Source organism: Anopheles nili, chromosome 3 (assembly GCF_943737925.1).
Source record: "Anopheles nili chromosome 3, idAnoNiliSN_F5_01, whole genome shotgun sequence".
NCBI classification, from domain to species: Eukaryota; Metazoa; Arthropoda; class Insecta; order Diptera; family Culicidae; genus Anopheles; species Anopheles nili.
In genome coordinates this window covers 31922117-31934451 of record NC_071292.1, presented here as the reverse complement: position 1 = coordinate 31934451, position 12335 = coordinate 31922117, and the positions used below count along the sequence as shown (strand labels likewise).

The 12335-nt window shown below is 50.0% G+C and overlaps 1 protein-coding gene across 1 annotated transcript; it reads right to left on the bottom strand.

Annotated features, from left to right (window-relative positions):
• Positions 1-553: 553 nt before the first annotated feature.
• Positions 554-12086, bottom strand: LOC128724085 (arrestin domain-containing protein 3-like). Its single transcript, XM_053817849.1, has 8 exons — positions 11975-12086; positions 10073-10143; positions 7532-7723; positions 4790-4885; positions 4609-4679; positions 3620-3920; positions 2558-2672; positions 554-873 (listed from the first exon to the last, which is right to left on the bottom strand). Exons 1-8 carry the CDS (start codon positions 12084-12086, stop codon positions 554-556), a joined length of 1278 nt encoding a protein of 425 aa, XP_053673824.1.
• Positions 12087-12335: the final 249 nt, after the last annotated feature.

The following is a 12335-nucleotide window of genomic DNA, read 5'->3' as shown; positions in this document are numbered from 1 at the left end:
CTTGAAATCTTTGGCACTGTGGGTGTTGCTTGTATGAATGTATGTGTGTGTTCTTTTAATTAGTTTGGCATGTCGTGAAACTTTCACCACCCCCTTTTACCGCCTACGTTTAAAGCTCTCTCGTCGGTCGGCGCGGGTTGAGCGGTGAATGGTGGCCAATTTCCCGAGCGAATTGAACGGTTGAAACGGGTGTGTATCGTTTGCACAAGGCTCGCCCTGGGCCGAGAGCGGCTGTTTATCTAAAAGGGCGCCCTAAGGGTGGTGGTGGTGGTGGTGGGCAATTCTTTCTCGGAGTGGAGACTTTTCTCCCGCCCCCTCAAGGACACGCTCATTGAAACAGGCGCCCTTTTTGCGTTCGCTCTGTCCCCAACACTATCATGCACGGTGACGATCCGGTGATCCACCCGGAAAGGGTTCCATTGAGGCCCCGTTTCACCTCCCACACATACCCCTCCTCCGTCTTTTCCCACGGTACGAAGGGCGGAGAAGGTGGTTTATTGACGTTTGCTTTTCGCCGTGCAGGAGACAGGACACATTTACCGCCTCCCATCGTTTACTTCCGGTACCGTTGGGGGTCGAGTTTTCGCTCACCGGCCCCATTCGTCCCGCTACCACCGGGTGCCCCCGCATCCACCGATGGGCGACTACCACCGGCACCGAGGGCCGCCGTTGCCGATTGTCGCCGGTTGTTGCGATCGACCGCCTTGGCCGAGATCTGTTGGGAGCTGCGGACGACGGTCAGGTAGACGGGCCGGTAGAGCGGTGCCAGATCCCGGTGCTCGTTGTCGCTTACGTTGCAACCGTCGTACACCTCGCCGAGCAGGAATTCCGGCCCAATGTAGGTGCCACCCTCGACGTGATCGATGGCAACGTCTGGGAGGGAAAAGAGAGAGAGAGAGAGAGAGAGAGAGAGGAGATGGAAAATGGCGAAAAATACGTTAAAAAGGTAAGCCATTCGACGAAGAGTGAAGTAAAACGACCGAGTGGGGAAGGACAGATAAAAGGAAACGTAGCAAAAAACGCGTGGTTATGTGGCACCGCCAGAAGGCAAAATGGCCACACGTTGGGTCATTTTGGGTCGGGAGTGAAAGTTATGGACGGTTCTGGGATTTTCCTTCCACTCTCCGCCACGCGGCCATTTCGAATTGGACGATTGATTTTATCTGCCCCTGTCGGGTTGGGGAGAGTCCTTTGAAGCCCTCCCCCCCTTTTTAAAGTGACACTCCAGATGAGATGAGATGCGCCCGTTAAGCGGTAATAAAACCGGAAGTATCTGGCCTTTGCTGCTGCTGCCCGGAGCTTTCGATTCGGTGTGCTGCCGTACGTTGTGTTCTCCGGTTGACCCGGTGGCACGAATTCTGAAAAGAAAAGCTCGGCGGGGATTCGAAAATGTTTACGACCGTGGCCGGTTGGGGCGTGGATTTCCTTTTATTTTTTCCTCGCTTCCTTTCTCTTTTTTTAGCATCGTAGCGTACGTCATTCGATGCACGTTAGCTTCCTCGTGCGCTCAAGGAGAGGCTGACGCTTTGACGTAATCGTTTTTGGCCTCCTGCTGGGAGTCAGCGGCAGTTACTCAAGCAAAGTCTGTGAGTCTGGCATCATAAAGCGCAAGGAGTTGCGGCTAAAAGTTAATATTATCGTTTTTTTTTACGTTGGCTTTTACCAACAGCAGTGGTGTGTTTCGAGCCTTTAAAATCATGTTAGTTTTATGTGCTTGAAATTTTCAATAGTTTAATTTTCTTCAAATCCTTTCCACCCTTCACACTCAAACGCAATTTCCTTCTCGGGAACGTTTCATTTCACAAATTCGCGGAGATCAGGAGCTCTCAAAGGAGTGCTTAAGCGTTTAATGCAAGAGAGCCTTTTTCTCGGCACCACCGGCAAAAAAAAAGCAATAGAGCTTCTTCTCGGGGCTTACATAGATCTGGCAACCTTGCACTTGTAGCACTCATTTGCATGCACAATGTGCGGATTAACTGAGCAAAATATGCAAATACTAGCCGCGCAACGACCCTTCCCGTATGGATGCCATGCCTGCGAACGAACAAAAAATCAGCTCGGAACTCGTGTCCTCGCGAAATATTTCCGTAAAGTGGTGCGACGTTTTATTAGCCTGTCTTCCTGTTCCGTGCATTCCTGTCGCTAGCAGCGCTTCCGGTGCCAGCTTGCCATCGGATAATGAAACACCTTTATCAGTCCCCTTGCTTTCAGCGGCTTACCGTCACCGGATGTCGTTGGATTCCGCCTTGGCTTAGCCTCCGCGCAAAGCCTCAACCGACAACCGATGGAACAAAGCGTCACAAACAAAGGTCACAGGTCACGGTGTGGAGCCTGTGTGTTACATGGTTTTGTCACCGAGCAGGTGCACACACACACACATACACCTGCATACGGTGTTCCAAGTGCAGTGCAATTTTCATAGACAACCGATCGAACCGGTGAGGCCGATGAGGCGAAGGAACGACTCGGAAGGGACGGAAATGGAGGGTGAAGAAGAAGAAGGATAAAAACCGCTTCTCCCCGAAGGAAGAAACTGTCCCGTTCGATGCCAACTCACCGTATCCTATGTGCGGCTGCAGATTGCTGTTCGGTATTCGGAACGGCACCGTTCCGATCGTGATGGGGAAGTTAATTTGCAAATCGTCGCCCGATTTGTCGAACTCCAGGCAAGCCTGCGGAAGAAGATGCATGTTCAACAGTAAATACAAGAGCGTTAGAGCGAGATAGGTCGATGGCGGGTTTTCATGTGAAGGACGATAAATTATGCAACCGGTGGGGGGGAGGCTGGGTTGTTTGCTGGGTGAATTTACGCTTCATTACGATCTGTTTGCGAACGTTGCAGATGGGGCGGCGTTTTTCCATCCGGTCGCGTTTTCCCTTGGTTGAAGGTCGGTGGCCCGATTTAGCCAACAACGCTTTGCGCTAATCCTTTGTGCAACTAATTGATCCTTCGCGCGTAATCCGTGCACGAACGCGGGCTCGCGCTTTTTGCGGGCGTGCAAGGGGATTTATGCAAAGCGGTTTGCTAGCGGGCAGGCAGAGCATCGCTGGCGTGTGCGACAAAAAGTGAGGTTAAAATAAGATTCAACTTTGTGATTGGATGTGGATTACAAAATGAACTGTTGGTTGAAATAGTAGGCTATTTTTTTTGTAAACGTCAAACGATCCCATCACAAGTAAGCCTTGCAAAACTAGTCCAATGTATTTATTTGAACCGTTGAACCACACCCCCATTTAATCCCGTTTCTTGGTCAAGACCAGGAATTGAGACATCATGCCGTTCCTACTCGCCGTGAGACGCAAGCGGGTGTGTGCCAAAGCCATAATCCTGCCAGAACCAATTTGGGCTCGCATTCATACGCGCGACAAGGCTTTTCACGGCGGCCAGACAACCCTTGCCCGTACGCGTGAGTAATGAGGGGATGTTCACCCTTCCATATAGAGGGTGGCTGTTTGGAACCGCAAAAGCCCTGTCATGCCGTCGGTCAGATGCACCTGACGCCCCACCGGCGGCTCATTAGCGTCGAGAGGTTTCGGGTCGGCAATCATGGAGCTCAAGAAGCTCAACCCCAACCGGCCGGGGGGTTGAATAGATACCCGAGTCAGCCGCCACACTTACCACGAGTGTGTAGTAGATCTGTGCCAACCGGCAGACGCCCATCATGGTGGTCGGGACGGTGGGGATGCGCAGGTTGGCGCACGTGTCCTGGTGCTCGTTCGGTACCACCGTTTCGCCCTTGTACTCGAGCACCAGGTGTTGGACTTCCTTCGTGACGCCGAGTACGCCCCGTTCGACGAAGAACTCGCAGTACTGCAGCAGACGCACCTTCAGCTTGACCGGTTCTTCGCCCTGATTGTCGATGATCGATTTCAGCTTCAGCGTTTCACCGCAGCAGAATGCCGTCCGGTCTAGGGAGCAGCTGGAAAAGCAGGCGGGAAGAAAAAAAAAATAACACCGATACCGTTTACAACGCCGGGTGGAACGATTCCTCGCAAACAGGGCGGCCCTAATCCAGTCGAAATGGAGCGCGTTTTGAGGGGTTTTTCCGTGGTCCCATTACCGGCAAGTGTCGCTACACTGTGTTGGGAGTTGGGAAAGCTGCGTGTTGGTACGGGAAAGTTTTGCCCCGGTGGAATAATAATTAATCTGTTTTAATTAAACCATCAATATGGTTGCCGCGCGCTGTGATTGATTTTGGGGATCGAGCGAGCGATTAGGAAACAATTGAGCCACGGCAGCAGCTTTGCTGAATGGTGCTCGGTGAAATTAATTATTATTTCCCTCGGATTGAAACGATACCTACACCCGCGCATAATTCGTTTTGCTAACAGAGTTCATATTTCTACCGTGAGTTTTCCACAGTTCCATCGTTGAAAAAATCACCACTCAAAGTGTGATTACTTCCACTGAAAACTCAGCTCACGACACAGATACCGAGCTAAAAGAGGTCCCAAAAGCCCGTCCGTCGTCCTTTTTAGGCGATCAGCGAACAGCAAAACGAAGAGTTGTTCATTATTATTATGTCAAGTATGTGCGCGATTTTTCCACACTGCGGTTCACCCCGGAAAGGTGCCAAAATACATAAAACATTTGCAGCCCTCGCTTACCTGAGTGTTACGGGTCCTTTCGCGCAGCACAGGCAACACCGCACCTTCTTGTCCTGTCCCGAAACCGGTTTCTGTTGGCATGGTGGAGGAGTGAGTATATGAAGAAAAAAAAACCACCCCCGATGTCAGTGCGCGTGGGATTTCAGTTCGGGCGCGTTTAACCCCACGCTGGTCTACTCACCAGATATTGCTCGTCCATGCAGTCTATGTGGGGTCCGACGATGGTGAAGTACTTGATTCCTTGCGGTGGCGAGGCATATGGAATATCAATCGTAACCTGATCGCCCCATCCCCACAGGACGTTCCGGAGGAAAAGCACGTGCGGATGGAAAGCGTAAGCAGATGGACAGATCCCGACGGAAGAGTATATCATAAATGGGTGAACGAATATGCTGCTCCCGGGTTTCCGGCAGCATTGTGCGTTCCCGGTCGATGAAGGATGAACGTTTTTTTCTCTCTCTCTCTCCTGCCTAGTATCCCTCACACGAAGTACTCTAGAACACGCTACCGGATGCTGGCTCACACGAGCCACCGTGGTGACATTTTCCCTGGGAAATATCGCACTATTTCCCATCCTTTTTTTTGTCAGCGAGACGCGGGCGCTTATCTGGGTGAAGCCATTTGCGAAATCGAGGACGGAAAACCACCGAAAGGGGGGGGAAAAAACCCGGCCACGCGACTCAAACCCCGATGCCTGAGTTGATGAATATTTCATCAGCTTTAAGCTTTTCCGGAACGACCGGTAGAAAGGGGCCATGTTTGCTTGGGTCGTCGTGTCGCACACTCACACGGTGTGGGTGATTTAATTGATTAATGGAAAAAGGATTTCCTGGGGCGACTCCCCCCCCCCTCCCTCACCCCCATCGAACCCCCGGGAAAGGTTATTGACCGTTTAGGCCGACCATCGAGGAGATGATTTTCGATTCAACGCTCCCAACCTAATGGGTTTCCAATCAATCAAGTGCAACGTGGCCTACTGCCTCAGTGCACGGTGGCCACGTTCAAGGGCGTGTTCATAATTTATCAACCCCAACCGAGAACCAATTTGCATTCTGGTGGGGGTTCGTGGGTCTGAGAGTAGAAATTCGAAATATTGATGGGATGCTGGTATGGAGAAGGAAATAGTACTAGTGCTGCTTCTTGGAATTTCGGCAGTGTTTAGGTTGGATAGATATTACAATTTTCCTTTCAATGTTTTAAGTTTAATTGAATAAAAAATTATCTTGCTTCAGCTAAATTACCTGGCACTAAATAAAATATATTAGTTAAATAGAAAGTAGCAACTCCACAATTTGGCACCACAAAATTCAAAACTTTTATTGCATACCCCGTAAAGTAATTATTACTAAATGCGACAAGGTGCTTGTGTGGTGTTTTAATGAGTTTCAAACAGCAAATCCCGCCATCAGTGTATGGTAGGTGTGTTTGAATAAGTGGAAAACTTTTTCCCTCACCACGTTAGCCCGGCACTCTATCACGGGTTTCGATGATAGTAATTCCGGGAAAATATGCCAATCGAAGCTGATAAAAGTTCACCTTGAATTGGTTCTATTTTCCATTCAAGCAATAGTTTCGTTCACAGCAAGCTGAACGTTGCTCGTTTCCCGGCTCATCATAAACGAACCGAAACGACGCCATTTGTAACTTTCTCGTCGCAATCGAAGCGTGCTTTGGCGCTGCGGCGATGAGCAACAGAAGCGTTCTAAATGAGCTAATATAGCCCGATGCTGAGCGATCCCTGTGCGATTCCCCCATATCGACTCCAGCCTGCCAGCGGTTTCATATGCTTTTCGGAAAACCCCTACCACGAAACGCGCTCTCTCGCATGACTTATGGCGTCCCACAGGCCACTTGGATGTGGCTGGATTATTTTCGCAACAGCCCAACAGCCTGCCCGCGTGACGTTTCACGCTCGGCAAGCCACAGCGAGCGATGCTGGCGGGAAATAAACCATGGCACACTTTGTAAACCATCTCGGGAAAAACGGGAAAATAAACCAGACATATTCAATTCAGAAGCTCCACGTCGAGGGTAGCCCTTACAGGGAACCACGAGCGATGGGGGCTCTGGTGGGCCGGAAGCTGAATATTTTATGTGTCGGCTGGCGATATCACGACTTCCGAAAGCAACGCTCACCGAGCTCGAATCACGGTACGGCACTCCGGTTGGCCATTGACAGCCATCTGGCTCATCCTTCCCGAGTTTCGTTGGTTGACAACAGGGCTATGTTGCGGAAGGAGGATGAAGAGAAAAAAAATGAAATAAAAATAAAACAAAACCCCACCACGCGTTCCCAAGGAGGTGGAAAAGCGCCACGAATCGGAGATGGAAACCGGTTCAATTGTGTTCGCTCGGGAAACAACCGAAACCGGATGCCGGGGTTTGTTTCTTTTGCGTGGATTTTTGTTTTGCTCTTCCTTTTGTTGCTCACGACGAGCTGGCTGACAATGCTGCAACTGTTCAGTGATATTTTATTGGCTTCATTTCGTTTCGCCAAAAACACAGTACTCGAGGCGGGTTTTCATCCCCCACCGCTAGAGGGCGCACGCTAGGCAAACGAATATTGCGATACCGTGGCTTCGTGAGTGAGTTTTCATGTTAATTTACTCGGCGTTTTCACGTTTGCTCGTGCCATCCCGGCATATGCGCCGAAAGGATGTGCCAGTGCCGCTTCGCCCCCTTTGTGCCTCCATTTCCGGTGCAAATGGCCGTCGATTGTCCCCCGGGTTGCCTTATCAGCAGGGGCAGGGTTTTATCGCTGGTGAAATGAGTTTATCACCCGCCCGACCGGTGTCGGTAATGTGGGGTGAAATTATAGCCCACCCCCACCGGGCGGGAAATGTGTCCTCCTCTCCCGTCCCACACCCAGTTCCCGAGAGAGAACGATCCCTTGTCTTACCCGGCCGTTTCCGGCGTGGCTCACCTTAACGAAGTAACGGATGTAACAGGCACGTGACTCGAAGCTGCAAGGTAGGTTGGTTTCGGGGATGTTAAAACGAAACGGGAACTGGTGTTGGCCCCGCACCAGCACCGGTACGGTCACGTCCAGTCCTTCGCCGGCACGCTCGCCCCAGATGACGGCCCGCTCGTCTATGTAGACCTGGTCGTCCTTCACCTACATTCAGGACAGCCAGCCAGCCAGCCAACCAGCCAGTCAGCCAGCCAGTTCCGGTGACGGAGGGACGAAAACAAACAAGCAAAAAAAAAGGAACACACGAATTTCAGAAAAGCGACCTGAGACACAGGCGTTCCCAACCGAAGCGTCGGTGGAACGTGAAATTTGTTGCGCATTTAGGATGGAATGGGGAAGGAAGGATGTCCATTTCCGGTGGAATCGGTCACCGGCGAGCGATGGTTGTGGGATGTGGAGCTGGGAAAGTGGAAAGTCCGATGAATAGTGAGCGTGATGAACTCTCGAAACGGTCGCTCGGTACGATAACACGTCCGGTCATGGTGCCGTAAAGCGGGCGCCGCCCTTTTGGTTTGGGCGTCTTAGCGTCCTTTTGGCGATGAAGAGATGTAATTTTAATGCGATCGTGATGAAACCGAGCCAAAGGATGGTTGTGGGATAAAACGGATGGCTTTTAGCCGATGGGGCGTTGGTCGAAATGAAGCCAAAGCCACGGTTTTAAAACACAAGAACAATAATGTGTTTCTTCATTTAACTGTTTGTAAATTGCTGCAGCACGTAAGAGAAAATTAAAAATCACTAAAAGGCGGTTTTTGTTTCAATTTCAAGCATGAGAGGAAGCCGTTTAAAAAGCACGATAATCCCCTCCATTTATGACGCACTGCTCATATACGTAATAAAGTACTCTCCGCAGGTTTTACTACAGAAACTAGCCCTTCGGCGTGAGCTCGTACAACGTTTTATGCATAAGCCGTCCCACGTCCCACCCAGCCATATGCTCGACGGGCTTTTCCTATGGCTCCACCATCTGTCGAAGGCTCGCGATGGTTCCCGCCGCTTAGAATTGAATTACCGGCTGGTGGGAGCGTTGTGCGAGGCCATTGAAACGATGGCTGACGTGGCATAGTGCTTGTGACGTATAGACGAAAAGTAGAAAAAAAAAAACTGTGGCGCCTTTTTTATGCCATCTCTCGTGGGAGCGCCCTTGACGTATGCAAATAGAAGCGGAGATAGAAGCACTCTGCCGCCGGATTGGACTTTGATGACACACACACACGCACGAACACACGCACACAGAGCGGTCGTAATGACCGCGGTTCACACGCAACTAACAACAACGACAAAAAACCCGGGTCCCAAGGGCGAAAAGGATTAACCGATGAGTGGGCAACGGATAAAGTGCGGAGCTTTTGCAACCCCAAACCGGACCGGATGCTGGTAAAGGAAGCGAAGGCAACGACGAAAAAAGCACGAGACGAGAAAGCATTGAAACAAAAAAAAAAACAACGCGATCGCAGTAGCCTTTGGGCGTGCAGTTTCCCAGCCCAACTGGCACCAGCGTGGTTGAATGAAACGGAAACAAGCATGAGCGAGAGAGAGCGAGATGGAAATAGGCGGGAAAACGGCCAAATCATCCCGTGATGGTGACTTTTATCGCTCCGCGATGGTTATGGTGGGGTCGTTTGGTTTTGTTTCGCTGGTTTTCACGCTCCAAATGGACGGCGATGTGAATTTGAATGATGTGCATAAACAGTTCATCAAGGTCGGAAGCGCGTCCGGAAGCGAACAACAAGCAAACGGCAGTCAGAATACATTCATTGGGACGCGTTGAGTTGGGTTTTTGCTGTGTAGATTTTTTTTTCGTTTGGTCGAGATTGTTGAAAAATAAACCGCGAAAAATGTTGATAGTTATCGTGGAAAGTTTTTAGGGGGTAGAAAAAATAAAAGCTGCAGCCCTTCGTCATGGGTGGAAAATGTTAATGGTCGATTTGCATAAAAGTTTTCTAACCAAATTACACCTCGGGGTCATTATTCATCTTCATTCCTTTAAAGGAACTGTTGTGATAAATGGAAGGCAAAAATTGGCAACTAAAGAAGGAATAAACCTTTACAAACATTGACTCATGGGGGGAGCAAACATTGTTGCCTCTGAAAAACGGCTGAAGGAATCATGTGTGTAATATCGATAAATTCTGCGGGCAACACCACAGCCAATGCTCGGATAGCGCATCTCGTCGGTCCCGACAGGATAATGGTGCCCGTGCCAACGCTTCACAAATGACGAATCCTTTCGAGCTCGGTGGCACCGAGTGGTGCATGGAATTAAACCGCGAATCCACCCTCTTGTGACAACCCAGAAAAGGACCTTCCACGAGTGGGGTCACAAAGTTAGCGGGTTTAAATGTGTGTGTGTGTGCACGTAGGTGGAAGGTGTGCAAAGATGCTAGTTTCATGATCCAGACACACACACAGACACAGCCAGACAAGCAGAAAACAAAGGGTAAGGGCCGGGGACGATGGCAAGGATACCCACAGTGTTTAGGACGTAATTACCGTTCTTTTGTCTCCGGACACGAACACCTTCCACTCGACGTGCGCTTTGCCCCTCAGCAGCAGACGGATCGCTGTAAAAGAAGAGAAAAAGAATGGATTGTGAGTACGGGTGAAAGAGAGAGAAAAAAACCACCCAAGCAAGCTAGAATACCTTCCCCTGATAAAGGGACAACCGACCAGGACCGGTGGCTAGCGCGGGTCGGTTAGAAACCTGGTGCCGTAATGCAAAGACGTCCGGTTACCTCTTTCGACGGTTGATGTGATGTAAGACAGGGCGCGTGGTTTGGCGGTAAATGGACAAGAAGCTAACCGACCGTTGCCATCGGTGGCCGAGGAATGATCTCCGCGCGTTTTCCCTAAGGTTGTTTGGCGAATGACGAAAGTTTGCGAGCAAATATGTGCGCGCCCTGAGGGCGCTTGCGGCGCATCCTAATGTATATTTTTGTTATAACTCTGGCTCCGATGTTTTACTGAGCTTCGTAGATGCAAAACAGTGGTGAGCTTTTGGACGATTTTTGGATTTGGTTGAACAAAACCGAGGGGTATTGTTTACGAAACGTTTGAGGAATAATTTATTTAGCTTGCTGACGTGAGAGAAATTGATTTATTGCTCATCTTTTCCAAAACAAAGATACTAACTAGCTCCTTCATTGGGGTTACAGGACGAAAATCAAACAGGTCCGTTGCCAAAGTCGTATTTAAATGTGCTCTAACGGTACTATGATTGATGTTCGTTGTAATACACCTTGTTGAGTGTTAAACAGCGTGTAGCGTTTATGTGACCGTTCCTGTGCTAGCGGCATTCAGTTCCAACAATCGCGTCCAAACCGAGCTTGGAATACCGAAGAGGAATGAAACTACCCATGCCGAGAGCATACTGACCCCGTATGGAATTACGAGACCAGCCTAGAAGCGATCTTTGAGCCGGTCAACACACCATCCGAGAACTGGGCAACCGGTTCGGGTTCAACGGGAACCAAGATGTAGCGAACCGTACGACATGCCCGTTGGCGGGATTTCTGTCATTTCTGTGAGCCAACAAAAGGCTCCACCAGGTCCAGGGTTCCGATGAAGGGCAGCAACGTGTATCGTGTTGCTGTTACTAAACCGGAAGAAAAGCTCTCCACCCTCTCTCGTGGGTGGTGTGTGAGCGCGAGCGATAACCTGGTAAGCGGACGGTGTTTGTGTGCGCTTCGTACACGCGCGCAGATTATGTCGCAAAGCTAACAATGATCGAGTTTTTGTCACCAAACGTGCTAAAGCAAGCTCGAAACGGTGTCCACCGACGTTCCTGGGAGCTTGCTGGGAGATGTAAATTTGCCCGTTTGCCAAATTAGAAGGGGCTAAGATAGGACAACCTTTTTGGTCCCTTTGTGGGTGGATTTTCATCTGGTGGGGGCAAAATTGCTTCTGCTAAGCGCGGGTGGGTTGATGCAAAACTTTCGGAACTGGTTCGTTTCGGGGAAATGGAAAGGCACTAACTGAGAGAGAGAGAGAGAGAGAGTGAGGGAGGGAGTTTTGGCAAACAAACCGTGTGTTAAATTAAATTTCGAACAGAAATAAGACTCACTATTAGAGTGGGATTTTCCGTGCAAAGAGAGGTGTTTTTTTTGTCGTACGTTTTTGGTGATGCAAACGCAGCGCAACCTTCCGTGTCATTGCAATACTTGTTACCGTGTAAAAAGCAGGCGTTGGGAAGCAATTTCTACCACCTCAGTGTTACTCAGGCAACTCACAACCTGGCTAACACACCTCCTTTTCTACGTGTGTGTATTTAGCTCGGTTAAGCTTTTTACCAAGCGCCAGATTTACAACCCATCCTCGAGAGCTTGCCTTCTTTATGTCCAGCTGCTTGGCGGTAACTCACCCAAAGACATGTCCCGGCACTTAGTGCATACTTACACTTCAGTTTGAAATTTTCCGTAGTGTGCATTATTACGCGCCCGGAGAGCACTTCGCCGGCGTAGTAGTGCTCCTTGTCGAGTCGGATATCGAGCTCTTTGATGTAGTCCATGGTGTGGCACCGGTGGCAGGATACGAACGGACGTCGATTCAAGCGCCGCTCGGAACGGCTGGCGAGTACAACCTTGCGTCGTGTGCCGAAGGGCCGGTGATGGATTTTGTTGCGATTTGATTCTTCCCAAGCCGGGCGAGCTTTAGCTGACGTTGCTGCTCGAAGTTAAGCTACATCGGATGGATAGCTGTAGTGGAAAAAAAAAGACAAAGAAAGGAGTAGCGCAACATACAATGAAACTGCGAGCAT